Genomic DNA, 18,703 nt, shown 5'->3' with positions numbered 1-18,703 from the left:
CATTTGCCTCATTTTGTAGTTTTAGTGATTTAGTATTTTACAAACCAGCAACGTATAGCGTTCAAAACTCGGGTCAATGCCCCGCTTACGACGTGGCATTGATTCCAAGTGGCCTACTTATGCAACGTTCGTTGATCTCTAGCGTCAGTCAGATGTTTTATTTGCACTATATCGTAAACTTTTACAAAATTAAAGGATTTTTTATATATTTTTTCACGTTTGTTTTTTGTAGTATCATATCAGTAATCATCAGTATTGTCACCTGTCGTCATTTTTGCCAGCGTTCTGGTTACATCCTGTATTATAATTATACATTGTAGTTCGCATCGCTTACAATCACCATCGCAAAGCTCTAAGACATTTTATACAATCATTGTCAATTCTATAAAATACATATACAGAGTATGTTGGATGTATATGTATTATATATATATATATTTTTGAGAACTCGCCATATTTGTTCTATGTGTCAACTGTCATGTCAAAAGTATGGTTTTCTTACCCTTAGATTAAGGGCTAAAATCCTACTTTTGAAATTTGTCAAAGTACGAAGTTTAGAGCAAATATGGCGAGTGAGTTCTCAAAATGTATGCACTATACACACTATGAAGATGGACACACTATCAAGGATATTGTTAAGTGTTAACTAACAGAATCCTTCTGTTTATCTCGACGGTAGTTCAATATTCAAAGGATTAGGTAATTTATCCATAAACTAAGTAGGTACTTAGAACACAGCGTAATATGATAAAATAGCACTTAAAGTTACGAAGCTATGGATCGTTATGGCGCACCCAAAGTATATGAAATTCTCATCCCGAACAGTGACGTGTCAACTTTTTAAGTGATAGCAATTACAGTACGACAAGGCTCTCTTGGCACTTAAATGACATTGACAGTGGGCGCTGTTGGTGATCAAAGGCTTCTAATATTCAAACAACAACGGGGGCACTTGACGGCAACGTTAGTTACGATTTTCGCCACGCGCCAAGATAGCCTTGTCGCACTGTACTGGGATGCTGCCTATGTCAAAAATAAATTATTTCTTAGTAATTATTGAAATAGGTCTTCCAAAATTCGTAAAACCCACGTCCAATGTTACTTTTAAGTTTGCTAACCATTTTAAATATAATTTTAAATAAAAAGTACGTCAATTCTTTATGACGTCACATCTATGTACAGTGCGACAAGGCTCTCTTCGCACTTGAATGGCATTGACAGGGGGGCGCTGTTGTAGAACAAAGGCTTAGAATCCCAGACCAATACTTAGAATATTCAAAAAAGAACAAAGGGGACACTTGATGGCAACGTTAGTTCGCAAATTAAAGATAGTCTTGTCGCACTGTATATTATACAAGCTCCGATATTATGCGAGCGTTTTGACGTATGATAAAAAGTTGCTGACTTGAATTAGGCACCATCCCTATTGTAAGCCATCACTCAAGGGAAGGATCAGTTTTCAACATGGACGTAACTAATCGCAATGCATATAAAATTCATCGTGTTGATGAAAATCATTTATGTAGTTCAAATGCGATGGGTCACGTACGAATTGAAAATTGTTTTTTGGGGTCTCCTTATCTAAGGAGCTTCCGAGACGGTCAAGCGGCTTGACGTCAAGCATTTTGACCGTTTACAAAGCTTGACCCTCGACTCAAGCATTTGCGTGATTGATGCGATTTTATATTTTTGCTTGACGCGACGTTCGGACAGTGTTCGAGACATGAGAAAAATGCCGTTTTATCAAGCCCCTTGATGGGCTCATCAAAACAGATCTACATATGTGCTAAATGTCAAGCCGCTTGACTGTGACAGAAGCTCTTAAGAGTTGGCTACGCCTACAATCACACGAATTGATGGAACAAATCTATCTAGTCTGGTGGTTTCGACCGAACGCCAGTCCCCACGCGACCTAAGCGAGCCTACTCGCCGTAGTAACATATGACCCTAGTTTGTGCTCTACATTGTAGTGGCTCGCGAGCTGCCCGCGGGGCGATATTAGTCCACGAAATATGCAATGATTTCACATTTGTGTTCTTTTCGCGTCATTATCGTCAACGTTGGAAACCTACGCTTTCTACCTAATCTAAATTCGATTACACAGCGTTAACATTAGAAAATACGGCTCGCGCTAGCTACTCGTAATATTTATTGTCCATGTTGGTGCCGACGGCGCGCGGCTCAGTCCACGATGGAGAGCTGCGCGTAGCCGATGAGGCCCTTCTCGTCGGCCGGCAGCGCGGGGTCGGCGGACTGCAGGCGGAAGGTGAGCGAGCGCGGCGCGGGCGTGTCGCCCGGGAACAGGTGCGCGTCCACCAGCACCTGCAGCTGCGTGGCGATGGCCTCGCCGTCCGCACCCGCCACCAGCCCCGCGCCCACCAGCTCGGTGGCGATGCCGTCGGCCGAGTCCTTGCCGGGCGCGAACTCGAAACGGATGTCGTTGAGCTCGTTGCGCGCGTTGCGCATGCGCAGCACGAGGTCGATCTGCGGCGCGTCCTCGGGCTCGGCCGAGCCGATGCTGAAGCCGGCGCGCGGCTCGTCGTCGCTGTCGCTGTCGGACGAGGCGGCGCGCAGCAGCGTGTTCATGGGGCGGTCGCGGCCCGCGTCGCCGTCGTCGTCGTCGTCGTCCTCGTCGCTCTCCCACACCCACTCGCCCGTCTCCATGCGGTGCAGGCGGCCCGACGCGCCGGGCTGGCGCTTGCTGGCCTTGTGCACGCGCGTCTCCATGCTGGGCCCGATGCTCACCAGCGTCTGCATGAGGTACTTGCGGTCCTTCGCCTTCTTGAAGAACGAGTGCTTGAGCAGCTCGGTGGCCGAGGGCCGCTTGGTGGGGTCCTTCTGCAGGCACTCGGCGATCATCTTGCGGAACGTCTTACCGTACGCCTTGTACTGGTCCTTCTCCTCGGCGCCCGTGTCGAGCGTGGGCGGGTCGTTCTGCAGCGTGAGCATGAGCACCTTCATGGGCGGGTACTTGTGGTAGGGCGCCGTGCCGGTCGCCATCTCGATGGCCGTGATGCCGAAGGACCAGATGTCCGCCTTGAAGTCGTAGCCGTGGTTCTGCTCCATGACCTCGGGCGCCATCCAGCACGGCGTGCCCACGAAGGTGTGGCGCACCTTCTGGCGCGACAGGTCGCGGCCGGTGGCGAGCCAGGCCGACACGCCGAAGTCGGCGATCTGCACGGTGCCGTCGTCGCCCAGCAGGATGTTGCCCGCCTTGATGTCGCGGTGGATCTGGCCGTTCTGGTGGAAGTACTCCAGGCCACGCAGCACCTCCTTGAGCACGGTGGCGATGGTGGCCTCGTCGAACACGCCGTGCTTGCAGTTGGCGGCGCGCAGCTTGTGCTTGATGATGTCGAGCAGGCTGCCGCCCTCCAACAGGCGCAGCACGAGCCACAGCTCCTCCCTCACCACGAAGCTGGTGTAGTAGGTGACGACGTTCTCGTGGTTGCAGCTGGACATGGCCTGGATCTCCTTGAGCAGCTCGTCCATGGAGGTGTTCCACTTCTCGAGGTTGATGCGCTTGATGGCGCACTTCTCGCCGCGCGCGCGGCAGAAGGCGGCGTGCACCACGGCCGTGGCGCCCACGCCGATCACCTCCAGCAGCTCATACTCGTCCTGGCTGTTGGGCCACGAGTGCCCCGAGCTCGCCATCTCCTCCTGGCCGCTACGATTTCACACTCACACTAAAAACTATCACGATTTGTATCCTAGTAAGGCAAACACCGAATGCGATAGGATTTTCTAATGTATTGTAACAACATTAAGTGGCATGACTTGGTTGTCCATGTTGATATGGTTTTTGGGCGTGTAATTTTGTGTAACTAAAACCACTTCTTTTGCCGATGTTTCGAAGCGGTGAAGTGTTCGGTTAGTGTCTCTTAGTTCTAGTATCGTGTTATCTTCTTTTAGCACCGACACCTCGTCGAGGTCTACATTTGAAGGGTAGCGGTAGTCGCCTGGAACGATAAAACGCAACTTTCAATGTAAGAATACTTGTAAAAAAGCATTTCTTTTTAAGGAACTATTTTATAGCAACTATGGGTTTTGTTACCTGGCAAAAGATGTATAACGCCATCCTTTGTTTGCAGAGGAACAGGGTACAAGAGTTCATTACCCTTGCGGCTTATTTCCGTTGCAAATTGTACTAATTCCTCTATGTCGTTGAATTTGGACAGTCGATGGAACTCATAGCCCTGTGGTGGGTACAATTGCACTTCCCTTCTGCTATTTCTCTCCAAAATATTCAATGGAGTTTCCCACTGTAAAAAATATATTTTTCAGGTACAAAACAAAACAACATTTATTGATACAGGTTGCATTTCAAAGGTTTCTTTCTTAGGACAACGATAAAGACGAAGGTTTCTTAGGATGACGATGAAGACGAAGGTTTCTTAGGATGACGATAAAGATATCCATTTCTGCATCCAAAAGTCGGTGGATGTACATTTTGGATGTAGATAATTTCTAAAGCTTCCTGATTGTGACACAATTGCACCCAATTTCAGATACAAGATGGAGGTTGATCCGGTTTTGAAGTTAAGAGGGTTGCTTTCATTTTTAGGGTTCCGTACTACACAAGTAAATGAAAAACTCCTGAAACCGTGAATTTGTGATTACATCACAAAAGAATTAAAAATGAGTGTTCACAAATATTTAGTTTAGTAATTCACATCAAGATGGCGCTGTCCATCATTAACTTGCAGTATTGTACAGCTGGTGGAGCGACAAATTTTTATAATACTGATTGGAGATTTCTTGTATGAGGGTATTTTTAAACCAAGTATTTTTAATTCAAGTGCAAGTCAGACTTGCGCTTGATTGGGTTAAAAAATAATAATCTGGTGAGTCTGATTACTGATTAGTTATTCAGTCTTTTAGTTATTAAGTACTAACATACAAAATGTCCGATTAAATTAATATTTATTTATTTATTGATATCGATCGATTGATTAGGTTAGGTAAAGCCACGTGTCATCTAAACCGTAAGAATAAAAAAGATTCATTTCTATCGGGTTTATTTTTTTAAAGTAAAAAGTGATATTTTTTCATATTACCTCAACTTTCACCACTTCGCTGTTAGCTTGAATCCCAGTCGGTTGTTCCTTCAAGGCGGTCACGAAGAACGCAGTGTCGAACCGCACCCGTGCCTTAGAAGGAGTCAGCCAGTTGCTCCAGTAGTGCAGCGCCCATATGTCCGGGTAGCAGCTGTACTGCTTGCAGAGGTTGAGAAGCTCAGCGGGATCCTTACTCACCTGTAGAATTAATTTATCATTTTCTGCACCACCAAAATGGTGGACATATGCTATACAAATTTTACAACTTTTTCTTCTCAATGTCAATCAATCGGAAATCAAAACATTTTCTGAACAACAGAGTTGTTCACATGTGGAATAAATTGCCTATGTATGTGGTTATGTCAAGTTCTGTTAACCAATTTAAGAATAGATTAGACAAACATTTCTGCGCGAAGCACTTCTGATATAGCTGATCAGCGAAAGCTGCTTAGTCTATCAAAAATAATAATAATAATGTAATAAGAAAGGGATAGACAAACCTGTTTTAGTCTAGAACTGTCAATTTAAACTAGTTGAACATGGTATTTAAATGTTTAGAACAGCACTAAAATTCAACGAAAAAAAACCAAACAAATCAGTGGTAGTTGATGATTCAAAAATACTTGTAAAAGTTTATTTGAAAAAAAAAACTATATATCTATTTCTAAGAAAATTGGTTGATTAATGTTATTAATATTTCTCACCCGACTCTGCCAATATTTGACATCAACATCAGCTAAGAAATGTGCCCATTTACCACTTCTGTCTGCTTTATGTTTGGAACTGCATATAAGGAGGCCGAGCTCCTCGAAAGTCTCCCTAATTGCACTTATCCTCAATGTGATGTGTCTGTTGACAAAGTTAAAAACCGGTTAAGTGAGAGAGAGTCAGACTCGCACTCTGAGGGTTCCGTACCATTGTACAAAAAATAACATTTTTTTATTATTTTTTGTGATGTAACCACATATAATTTTGGTTACAAACAAAATTATAGCGATTATTCTGAGACAGATAACTATCAAATTATAGTCAACTATCAAAAAAAAAACTGTATCTAATTATTATTTTCGGTAAGACATTATTTTTTTATAAGGATGACTTACTCTACTATAAGCGTGTTATTTAGGCGAGTATTTACGTAATTCTATTTTTGTTAGTTTTCTTTAAAAATACAGTAAAATATACATAAAGCTATTTTTTTATAAAAAGAAAATAGTGTGAGGTTCTAAAGTCCCTTGTCGATCTTCTCAATTAGAATGTATAAGTAGATTGTTTTATTTTTAAAAACAAATCTTGTTTCACATCTAAGATATTTGAAAAGGCCAGCACAAGGTCAAGGTTAAGGCGAATAATCACTTAAATGTATGAGACAAATTGATTTGCTCCACAGTTGACCGCTTGATTTCATTGCGGGTAAAAAATCTATTAAATCAATGTAACATGCCACTGTCTTAAATTGCACAATGTTGCAAATTAATTTTGAAGCTTAACAATTTATCAGAGAGCTACTTAATAATGAGCTAAAAAACCCCCTGGGGTTCACATTTTCCAAACAAAAAAGCTCAACAACAGTAGCAAATCAAGTAGCATATAATTTTTTCTAACTAGAAATTTTCATATAGCTATATTATTTTTGCATCTTTAGCTTTCATTCTTATAAAAATATAATTAAGCAAAATAATAATATGAGGACTGAATTATAATTCAGTCCTCATATTATTTTTTATTTAAACTTCATTTATTTAACAAGCAAATGCATTATCAATTTCTTTACCAACTTATCTTCATAGATACCAAGAAATCTAGATATGAATCGTATCGGCCAAGTTTTATTTACACTCACAAACAAACAACAAACTTTTACTTATAGCATATACTCCCACTACAAATTAGCTCTGAACATTTAAACTAAGTGGTAAAGCCTCTGAACAGACAGAAAGCATAAAGCTTATTTCACACTATGGGATGGGATTTAAATTATATTATAGTCTAGTCAAAATAGACATTCAAGATTACAATAGGCAATAACCACAGGGTTATACTGTTGTTTACAAATGCATGACGTCAGAGCACAGATAATCTATCGGCCAAACATGGCCGACAGTGTTTTCACCTGTCTAAGAAAAATATTTTTTTAAATTAAAGTTTTACGGTTTTTAGGGCGCAAAAAAATATAGTGTTAATTTTTTTGATATAATAGGACAAATATTAACCATTTAAGACCAACTTAAAAAAATTGTCAAGTAGCCTATTATTTGCATAGGGCTGAAAATTGCTATGAATGTTGGGAACACCAATATATAAATGAATTGTGAAAAGTTCCCATTGCATTGCAAAGTAATGTACATCAACCTTTAGAAGGAGATGGCAGATTTGTAGGGCGCTGTCTCTGACGTTGAGACCAACAAATCGTCATATAATCGTCAGAATCAAAGAGTACCCACAGAATTTCCAAAAAAACCAAAAACTTACATGGACAAATTTGTAGGTATCATCATCTAGATTCTGATAAGATATAGCCAGCTTTAAGATTTTATAGCATTGGCAACATTCTCATTGCGCACTATTTCTGTTGTGTCTACTGCCTGTCTGACCAAGCCTTAAAGGTCTAAAGAACACTTATATGTTATCAGTCTTGAGTGTGTAAATATTGAATTACAATAAATTGTATGACATAATCACAATGAAACTGTTTGCTTGAATGACAAAAATTGATATAAAGTATTGAATTCTTATAGTGTAATTTAAGATACTTTAACTATGATGCAAGTAAGGTGTTTCTAAATAATGAAATTATAGCAGTGAATCTACCACTGTGCACTGGTCCATACTATCTTTCCTACCAAAAAGAACAAGCAAGAAACTTAGTGGTTGGTTATAACAGCTTATAAGTTGTCCTTACCTTCGGATGGGATTACTAGCAAATATAGGTGATGCAAGTGCTCCAGGGCGATGTAGATCCTCGAAATCGTTCTGGTCGAAGCCGAAAGAGCTGAGGAGGTGCAACCAATGCTCACTCGCGTCCGCCTCCTCGCTCACTCCGCCCGGAAACACTACACCGTTCGAGAACGAAGCGTTATGCGTCCGAGTCTGCAATAAAACATCATAGTTACTGCCCCCTGCGTTCCTACTTGATGAAACGTCCACATTACGCTTAGCAAGCACTACCAACGATGCTGATTCACGCCAGCATTTTCCGATTGCTCTTTTCATGATTCCACCGATGTCACTTTCGTTTTATCACCAAATAGAACAGCAAATAAGTTTCACTATTTAGCGGCCTAGGGTTATAATACAAGGCCGAAACTTACGTATTGCGTTCTCGAGTTTACTTTGCCAAATATCTCTTACCTTATCTAATAAGATAGATAGGTTTGTTTTTACTTCAGTTCAGTCTGTTTTAATTAAATCGAATTCGGAGGAAACCAAATGATATCGAAAGGAAAGGAATTACAGAATAAAAAAAATTACATTATCACTGACATGTGACATCAAGTTTGACATTGACATGACAAGCGACAAGATGACAATGACAGATGTACAGACTATAGTCACAATACAGATCACAGTACAGACGTTATCGTCACATGATCGTCACGGGTAACATTGTAAACGTGTCAAACAAAGTGAGTCGACAAGAGGTCGACAACTCGACAACCATGGATGTAGCTTAATTAAATAATTCGTATTATAAGTAGGTACCTTTCGTACCTTTACACATGGAAAGACAGCAGCACAACAGTTGATAATAGGCGTTGGCAATTGCGACACTGATCCAGCCAAATAATTTTTAAGTATTAATACTTAATTATTACTTTCTAAATTCATGGATCCAGCGGATACGAAAAATACGAGTCGTCTATGCGTCTATGGTTGCGTACCTACTTATTCACCATCCATCCCGGCTGTACGTCAGCTCAAGGCCGCGGTGCTGGATGTAGCATACAGACCATCGTGCACGCATCAAGCAAGAGAGTATTTAAACGAGAGAGAGAGAGCACTCACGTTGTGAAACAAGCTCTAAATGTCAAATCCTGTAGGTACAGCAAGTCTATTCACCATCAAGCATGCACGACGCAGTACGACTCTGCTGTACGTCCGCGATATTCACCGTCCATCTGCAAGACGCGGGCGGCCCGGTGGTGAGGGCGCTCGCTGGGTGCAAAATTCGTCCAGCACATCCAGTAAACAATTAATAATAATTATCGCTGTACAGCAAGCCTATTCACGGTCTTTTTGCATCGTGCATCGTGCATGGCCTTGGCGGGACGTACAGCAAGATAGATGGTGAATACGGCGCTTTACTTTTTTCTACGTGATAATGAAACGTTCAGAAACGCGGTTCGTCCTTACTGACTTTACTATTTATTATTATTTACTAACTTGTTAAGTGACCCGTAGGAACTTTTATTTTTGTGAAATTAAAATATAATTGATTCATTTCTATTTTTATTTAGGTAATAAAATTCAACAATCTGTTTCAGCTTTATTGAGTAAACAATATAATGAAGTTCATTGAACTGTAAAAATGATTTTTTTTGTGGTAAGAATTTTAAATTTGAATTCTGAACGCACCTGAAAAAAACTTTATTCATCATTTTAATCTTCTCAAGATCTTCTTTAATTAGAACCTATAATATAAGAGTGAGAACCTCTTTCATTGCCTGACTTGTGGCCTAATAATATAGAAACTTCTTATTGAAACCTTCACGGTACTGGCGCCTCTTGTATCAATCATCTAGCGTTTTCCTCGCTGTAGTGAGATGAAAAGTTGTGTGTTTCGCACGGGTGCAAAATTTGCGCTCGAGTCTTTGAATTCTCGGGACAAAATAACATCTTTGCATAACAAATAATTATTATAAATTTAGCATTTCACCAAATAGTCGTTTTCCAAATTTGCGATTTTACGAAATCGCGAATTTGAAGTGGGAGGGAGGGGGGAAGAGACCGCCCACTATGCGACGGAGGCTAGGTCGAAAGGGCTCTTTTTGCTCTGGGTGGTTTAAAAAGAAATAACCACTTCTAACCTAACCCATCCGAGTCGTAGTGCCCCAAGTCGGGGGCTCGCTTCGCTCGCTCTTGCAGCCTAAGTTATCTGTGCCTGTGTTTTCCTATCCTATAATATCATAAACTTAATTAATACGGGAAGAGCATTGCACATCTGCCACAATATTAGTAGATGCCGGAGGTGACATAACAAGTTTTAAAACGGCACGGCGGATGGAAACCCACATCTGTTGCTGAAGGCTACATTAATGACTCTATAACCAACAAAATCCACGTGTCGAATTCAATAGAAAATAAAAATAGTGAAGTGGTAAATATAAATACTCCGCCGAGTAGGTACATCCGGATCGGGACCTTCCAACGTTAAAGAACATAAAGTGAATTTTAATAATTGCACTATACAAAATGTAAATTATTACCACAATAAATAATTGTTTCATACTTAGTTTACTTATTTGTATATACCTATCTACTCAGTAATGGATGATGTTAGGTTAGCAGTGAACAAACTGTTTCAGAATCTTTTATAGAGGATTCATATTATGGGTGTAGATAAAGTCTTGTATGCAACTGTTGATAATTAGGTATTATAACACTCAAGTGATACCTATTATCACACGAGGCGAAGCCGAAAAACCCTCTTTCGTGTTTTAATACCCATCTTTATAGAACAGTTGCATAAATAACTATTACTTTTAACAAGTGAATTATTTAATTATTGATTATTTAATTAGGTACAAAAGTTTTATAACGATGCTAAAATGATTTATAATTTTGTCAGAATTTGTTTGTGGAATGAAACTTTGTTATTTGTTTTTTTTTAATTGATCGGTCACCGTGAAATCTAACATCAGCTATACCTAATGTCCTTTTCACGTCTTTGGATTTACCAGGAATTTCTTACTAATTTTGTGTAGGAAATTAACAACAGTACAGTCACCATGAAAGGGAAGGGCAAATAAATACTAAGTAATACTATTTATTATCATTTCATATTTAATAAATATATTATCATTGTAGATGGTAGTAATTAATTATACCTACTTTCTAAAAGAATATCAATGTCAGCATCAATACCAGTTGCCTCTGTATTTGCAGCAAACATACTGATTTCTTCCAAAATTCCCATATGTCGTCATGTGAATTGAGCCATATCCCGGCTGGTTGCAGTCCTGTAAAAAAAAGTTTTTAAATAATTTTACTTCAGAGTTCAAGCGAGCTAGTCCCAATACCTAACCGTAGGTACCTACCTAGATAATTATTATGGTTTTAATTCAATATTGCGAATTCAATCCGAATCAAATTTTACTAGTGACAGAGATCGTACCGGCTTCTAGCACTATCCGAAAAGGAATCTGGGTATTGACTTCATGCCTTACAATCCAAAAATCTCGGCGCACTTTTAGATAACGAAAGTTTTCGTGTGGCTCTAGGTCTCAGATTGGGAACACCACTGCCATCAGCACAGATGTCCATGTGGAAAAGGGGTTGATAAATTTGGAATCCACGGACTCTCTTGCCAAAGGAGCTCTGGTAGGCTGTTTAGGCATGGCTCTCTTAACGATACGATTAAAAGAGCTCTTGCCACCATAGATATTCTTGCGCTCATTGAGCCGGCAGGGATTAGTCGGGATGATGGCAAGAGACCTGATGGATTGACGCTGGTTCTCTGGGGACGGGGATGGGCGCTAATGTGGGACGCAACTTGCGTTGACACATTGGCCCCGTGTCATATCAGGGAGACAGCATCAAGACTGGGAGCAGCTGCAGAAAAAGCTGAAAACGGCAAGCGGCGCAAGTATGCCTCTCTGCCCTCTTATCGAGAGTTACAGTTTTGTTCTGTTTGCCGTGGAGACCCTGGGGCCATGGAGTCTTAGTGCTAAAATTTTTTTACGAGACATTTCACCGCGATTAATACCCTCATCTGGTGACGGAAGGGCTGGCTCATTTTTTGCGCAACTGATCAGCCTACTGGTTGTCCAGCGCAGAAATGCAGCCAGTATTCTTATAGTACCCAATCATCGTAAAGTGCCCAATCGGCACAATAATATAATCTACTTATAACAGAAGGTAAGTACTTACGTGGTCTATGTCAAAATTGTCAAATTGAGGAACGCGCTGATGATCCGGACATTCTGATGCAGGTTTGCAAACACCCGATCCTCTACTTGTACTGCAAGACTGTTCAAAACCTTTAAAAAAAACTTTAAGTTAAGTGTTTGTCGAGCCACGCGCTGGGTAGGGTACGTAGGGTTCCGTAGTTGCGCGTCGCAATAATATCTCTACTACTCTACAGTGCGACAAGACTATCTTGGCGCGTGGGGAAAATCGGAACTAACGTTGCCGTAAAGTGTCCCCTTTGTTCTTGTTTGAATAGTCTAACTCTAAGGCTTTGTTCTCCAACAGCGCCCACCTGGCAATGTCATTCAAGTGCCAAGAGAGCCTTGCCGCACTGTAACCACAAAGTACATTGGTATGACTGTAACTGTTTTTCACAACTAAGAACAACGAAGTAGTCAGTGTGATTGGATTTTTTCAGCGTATACCTACTAATACTGGTCTACTAAACAAGTGGTACCTATGTATGTAGAATATATGGGTTGATGATGAGATGAAACAACATGAAAAAATTGTACAGAAATAGCTTACATCCCGGGGAAGGACATAGGCTACTTTTTATCCCGGAAAATTGAAGAGTTCCCACAGCATTTTTAAAAACCTAAATCCACGCGGACGAAGTCGCGGGCATCATCTAGTTAGGTACCTATATTTTTATCAAACAAAGCTAACAATTATACACCAACCTTCGGATGAAAAACCACTATAAAATCGGTATATCCAAGGGTCCCATACAGACATACTTACTTGCAAACAGACAGACGACAGACAGACAAAGCACCAAACGGTCAAGTTTAGATATACTTAACACACCTCTTTTTAGATCGAAGGTTAAGATGAATACGGAGGTAACTAGGTAACTTTAGTAATGAAATTATTATTATGGTAAAATAAATAATGAAGTCTTACCCATGCCAGACCAGCCGGGCTTTGCGTGTAATTCGACTGTCAAACACAAAACTAGCAGACACGATAGTAAGCACACTCTCGCCATTTTTAAGAAATATGTTGTAAATTATTATAATGTAATTAAAACGAGAATGCTCACAACAGCAAAGTAATTACTGAATGAAAACGATAAATCTTTGCCTTTTATAGATATCTGAGCTTTTATTAAGTATTAATTATTATATATTTATTATCATAACCTACGTACTCATGATGTATTAAAATTGACATAAAAATACCTAATTAAATAAGTAGTAGATAACGTAATCATAGTAAACAAATACTTAATATTAGTAATCTAGTCTAGTACTAAAAACCAAGTAAGAAACCCATGATTAAATGACTCACGATAATAATAATTTATAAGAAAGTAGGTATATAATAGTACATTACATTCCTTTTACACTAAACGAGGTTGGTAATAGCTAATTTCGGCCGAGAATTGTATAGAACTTTTCTTCCAATTGCGAGGAATCAATAAAAAATTAATAGAAGAAACAAAGTTTTAATTCATAGTATATTGTTTATGTACCAGTAAAAAAAACTCAAATTGGTCGACTAACAATTTGCAAAATAGATAAAGGACAATCCTATCTTCAAATCCAATATCGGTAAGTTTTTGGTCAAAATGTATGAAAAGTTGCCCAAAAAGTACCAGGAATTTATAAGAATAAAGAAGACAGTCACTGTGTGTATGAATTCCTGGTACTTTTTGATCACAGTAGATAAAAATATATAAATAAAGATATGATACCTATAGAAATAATTAAATAAATAAAACCTATTGAAAAAGAGATAAAAAAATAAAAATTAAAAAATAGTTACATACAGTATATACGATTTTATTAATATAAGTATGAATATTAATGATATCGTGTACCTAAAAAAGCTCAATTTATTTTAGTCTACACCATAAAGAACCTCGTCATCAGTATGAAACTGTCCAGCAATTTCCATTACAGTCCTCTTGGAAATTGTTGGCGTGCCGCCAGTAAAGACCCAATAGCAGACCTCTGTAGTGAAAACCTTTCTTGAGTAAAGTAGTCAATTACGAGCAAGTGGAAGAAAAGGTATATAACTATACTTCTTCAGTTTACTGCAACACTGACCCATTAGAATCTGTAATGTACGGTGACCTTACGGTGATCGAATCTGTAATATTGTCGCTGTGTGTTTGCGCACGCAGTCGCTAGTCGCGGCGAAAAATATCTCCCAAAGCCACCATGATCCAAACTTCATAGTCGCTGATCGTTCCTCTCAGTGTTGGGGACAATACGCAGAAAAACTTTTAGCTTTTATAAAATAATGAAGGTCTGGCATTCGCTGGCTCTTATTGCAAAAGTCGTATTGTTTAAAAATATTTAAAAAAATATTCGCATAATAACCCATACAGAAGTCGTCCCGGTACTCGTAGATACTCAGGACTGGCTCACCCCGACTGACGACTTTACGTAGTCTTGTTTATATACTTACTTAAAAATCACAAAATAAAAATCAATAAGTATACTTATCATATAAAAGGAAAAGCTGACTGACTGACTGACTGATCTAATAGATCAGTCAGCCAGTCAGCAAAGGTCTAACTACTGGACGGATCGTGCAAATAGCTATGATGAATAAAACATCCACTAAAGAAGGATTTTCGAATATACGATAATACCTATACGATTTTCAATCCCTAAAGGAGTAAAACAAGGGTTTGAAATAGTCCACGCGGACGAAGTCACGGGCATACGCTAGTATTTATATAAAATAAACTAAGTAGGTACCTACCTATTATTGGGTAGACTACAAAATATGCATCTATTAAAAACTTTAATGAAATTAGGTTACCTACCTAACTACTATTGTAGATTTTCCTGTAAAGCCATAGACGTATAGGATTGTTAGTTTCAGTTTATTTGGGAAACGCGCGCAACAAGTGCGGCGCAGGCGGGCGCGGGTTGCGGGGCAGTCTCATTGATCAGAGCGGCGCCTGTTGCTCGGTGTTGCTCTCATAGCCGGAGAGCCGGTGGGGACATTTGAGGAGGCTCTAAGTGAACGCTAAAAGTTTCATCTTATTTGGGAAATAAACTATTAAAATTATGTTATATACTAATAAAATCGGTCTCGTGAATGTCGGACTCGCACAGGAAAGGTTCCGTGCCATCGTACAAGAAATAACACTTTTTTTTTAAATTTTCATAGCGATGATTTGGAAATTTTTAGTATTTGTTGTTGTAGCGGCAATAGAATTTCAGGTCTCTAGCCATTATAGTTCATGAACTTTCACCACACACACAGCCTGCCGACAGACAGACGGACGGACGGACGGACAGCGGAGTCTTAGTAGGTAATAGAGTCTCGTTGGCACCCTTCAGGTACGCAATCCTAACTAAGTGACGCTATAAAGGCTATTTTAATATACTCCTCAATATTTTCCACTACCTCCTGAGCCTTCATATGGCTCCCTCGCCTTTTAATAGGTTCGCCTTTCAGTACCCAGGCCAAGTGTCATGAAAGTGACATGGAAATGACGACCCATTTACAGGGATGTTATAATCAAGTAGGACCCAGTTGTTTAGGTTTATTTTGTAGATTGACGAGTCCTAGACTAGATTTTCACCTAGATAGAGATACCTAGTATAGTAAGTATCTAGGTGAAAAGTAACAACTTTGGTGTGATTGTAGTCAAGTTTGTTAAAAAAGCTTTTGTTGGGTTATTCGTTAGCTATCGTGACGCTTTAAACAAAATGAAACAAAGTCCTTTCGATATTAGGTAAATTTTATTTAGGGTTTAGGGTTATATCACACAAAAAAATTGTGATCATGAAACTAATAATTAGTATTTTCAATATTTGAAGTACGATAAGTTTAGTATATCAAGTGGGGTATCATATGAAAGGGCTTTACCTATGCATTCTAAAACAGATTTTTATTTATTTTTATGCATCAGAGTTTTTGAATTATCGTGTAAAATGTCAAAAAAATATGACTCTAGTACGGAACCCTCGGTGTGCGAGCCTGACTCGCACTTTTCCGGTTTTTTGAAAAAGGAATAATATTAATTGATGCATAACTTCAACACGTGCACAAACGAAAAATATTTTCATGCTTTGTATATACCGGCAATTGGAATTTTTGTAACATTAAATAATAAATAATATTTAAGTATATAACATAAAAAAATTAAGCATGACTTCGTAAATTAATTACATAAAATAGTACATAATATGTTTTATTTTATGTGGGTACTTTGGAGAACAATAAATAATATTTTACTTATACAAAAACCAGCCAAGTGTGAGTCTGGCTCGCGCAGTGAGGGTTCCGTACTACAGTCGTATTTTTGCAGGATAATTCAAAAACTATGATTAAAATCTGTATTGTAATGCACAGGTGAAGACGTTTCATATGATACCCCACTTGATATAGTTATCTTACTTAGAAAATTGAAAATCCCTACTAATTATTAGTTCATGATCACAATTTAATTTTTTTGTGTGATGTTTCGCGGACAAATTCGCGGTTTTCACCCTAAGAAGTACCCTGTAGGTTTCTTGGCAGACCGACAGACATACAGACAACAAAGTGGTCCTATGAGGGTTCCGTTTTTCCTTTTGAGGCACGGAACCCTAAAAATCTGCTACTTAACTACAGTTTACTTATATTAATGTACCAACTACCAACCTAACTATAGTTATGTAATTGCTTACTTTCAAGCTAGTTGATGAAAATTAATAGAGAAACTTCATAAACTCCTTATCTCTACGGCCAGGCATGAGGGAGACGAGGCAGACAAATTGCTGTCACAAACCTGAGCCTGACCGCCACTTGACATACCTACTTAATTCCCAGTTCCCAGACACATCAAAACTCTCTAGAACAAGATCCCAGGACCACCAGACGTTACTTAAATCTGAAAAACAAAATGTGTGGTATAGTGTTAGTGTGTGTGTGTGTACTTTTAACATACGCATATCTACTTGCTTGCGCCGACATCCAATTTATAGGAATCAGCTCAGCTGTTAAAGGTACCAACGTAAAACATTAACGTACTACGCACTTTTCTTAAAGTATCAGTGCTGATTTTGTTGTGTTTTGCAGAATATTGGTAGGTTAATAAATATTAATTAATACTGCCAAACCTTCCCGCTGCCACCGGCGGTAATTTCCGCTAGACGTTTTAAAGCTTGCAAAAAATAGCATATTTAATATTTTACAGTATTTTACAGTATTTTACAGAGTCGTAAGTTTTATAATCTATATATATAAAAGGAAAAAGTGACTGACTGACTTACTGATCTATCAACGCACAGCTCAAACTACTGGACGGATCGGGCTTAAATTCGGCATGCAGATAGCTATTATGACGTAGGCATCCACTAAGAAAGCATTTTTTAAATTTAACCTAAATGTATGTAACGTTTTTACATACATTTAGCACCTGATATCTTTAAATTGGCCGTCGTCGTCGCAAGCTAGCAGATAATACTTAATAGTGTGTACTTTCCCACTTTTAAATACTTACATGTACGTTAAAAGAACCCGCTAACACTACTCTATCCCACATATTTTATTTCTCAGAAAGTGACTCTGGTGGTCCTGGGACTTAGACCACTCTGTTTATTACCCGACTAGCGACTACGGACAGTACCTACATATATTATATTATGACTTATGGTACAGAGTTTAGTAGTTATGTGTTTGTTAGTCGGTTCATATGTTCCCACATAATCATAAGTACTCATTAGATGATAATAAAACTAGTTGATGCTCGCAGCTTCGTCGATTTAGGTTTGTTAATCCTGTGAAAACACTGATTTTCCGGGATAAAAAGTAGCCATTATTCGTCTCCCGGATGAAGCTATCTCTGTACCAAATAGAATGATAATGCCCGCTTCTTATATAAATTAGTTTAGGTTTTTTAATAACCCCCGTCATAATCATCAACTAGTGGATAAATACCCAATTACAATCTGGAAATACCAATATGCGGAGCACGCGCATACTTGAAAATAAACTAATTTTGTCTTATCTACCAAATATCAGTATAATGTGGGGAATTCTGTGGAGGTTACTGATAAAAGCATGCGCATTTATAACATTACCTAGTAGGTATGTATTTCTGTACATATAGCTGCTACGTCATTTCCAGGTGTGACGTAATCGCTCACGATCGCAATTTCCGGCGAGGCAATCATTCCATGTGCGAATACGATCATTGATGCAGGTAAAAGGTACGCTGTATGATTAGCTATCATCATCATCATGATCAACCTATTGCCAGCTCAAAACTGAGCACGGGTCTCCTCTCAGAATGAGAAGAGCTAGACCCATTGAACTATTATGAAAAATTGCTTCAAATCTGCCTTCTTTTGTGTGTTTTAAGGAATGATATGAAGCAATGTAGACTTGCCGATAGACGTTGGGGTCCCAAGGTGCTTGAATGGCGACCTAGCACCGGAAGACGCAGCGTTGGAAGACCCCCCACTAGGTGGACGGACGACATCAGATGAGTCGCTGGGAGCCGCTGGATCCAGGCGGCGCAAGACCGTGGCGTGTGGAAGACCCTACAAGAGACCTATGTCCAGCAG

At 39.3% G+C, this 18,703-nt stretch overlaps 2 protein-coding genes and 1 long non-coding RNA gene across 3 annotated transcripts; all 3 read right to left on the bottom strand.

Annotated features, from left to right (window-relative positions):
* Window positions 1–1,995: 1,995 nt before the first annotated feature.
* On the bottom strand, window positions 1,996–3,651 carry fray (oxidative stress responsive kinase frayed). The gene has a single exon (XM_034979538.2). It carries the CDS (start codon window positions 3,649–3,651, stop codon window positions 2,182–2,184), a length of 1,470 nt encoding a protein of 489 aa, XP_034835429.1. The 3' UTR covers window positions 1,996–2,181.
* A 90-nt stretch (window positions 3,652–3,741) lies between these two features.
* Window positions 3,742–8,353, bottom strand: LOC117989220 (acyl-coenzyme A diphosphatase NUDT19-like). The gene is made up of 5 exons (XM_034976559.2): window positions 7,957–8,353; window positions 5,759–5,903; window positions 5,055–5,252; window positions 4,052–4,259; window positions 3,742–3,956 (listed from the first exon to the last, which is right to left on the bottom strand). The coding sequence occupies exons 1-5, from the start codon at window positions 8,265–8,267 to the stop codon at window positions 3,742–3,744; spliced, it is 1,077 nt and encodes a 358-aa protein (XP_034832450.1). The 5' UTR covers window positions 8,268–8,353.
* Window positions 8,354–11,050: 2,697 nt separating this feature from the next.
* On the bottom strand, window positions 11,051–13,247 carry LOC138404427 (uncharacterized). Its single transcript, XR_011238371.1, has 3 exons — window positions 13,089–13,247; window positions 12,144–12,253; window positions 11,051–11,233 (listed from the first exon to the last, which is right to left on the bottom strand). It is a non-coding gene; the product is annotated as an uncharacterized lncRNA (long non-coding RNA).
* Between the last annotated feature and the right edge of the window lie 5,456 nt (window positions 13,248–18,703).

This window comes from Maniola hyperantus, chromosome 2 (genome assembly GCF_902806685.2).
Source record: "Maniola hyperantus chromosome 2, iAphHyp1.2, whole genome shotgun sequence".
NCBI classification, from domain to species: Eukaryota; Metazoa; Arthropoda; class Insecta; order Lepidoptera; family Nymphalidae; genus Maniola; species Maniola hyperantus.
This window is presented reverse-complemented; position numbering and strand designations above follow the sequence as displayed.

Excerpts from the sequence above, each read along its gene's own strand:
- LOC117989220 (XM_034976559.2), bottom strand. The coding sequence starts at position 8,267 with ATGAAAAGAGCAATCGGAAAATGCTGGCGTGAATCAGCATCGTTGGTA. Across the intron at positions 5,904-7,956 it reads GCTAGTAATCCCATCCGAAG|ACACATCACATTGAGGATAA; the intron begins GTAAGGACAACT and ends CTTTGTCAACAG. Across the intron at positions 4,260-5,054 it reads GCGAAGTGGTGAAAGTTGAG|TGGGAAACTCCATTGAATAT; the intron begins GTAATATGAAAA and ends TATTTTTTACAG.
- fray (XM_034979538.2), bottom strand. The coding sequence starts at position 3,651 with ATGGCGAGCTCGGGGCACTCGTGGCCCAACAGCCAGGACGAGTATGAG.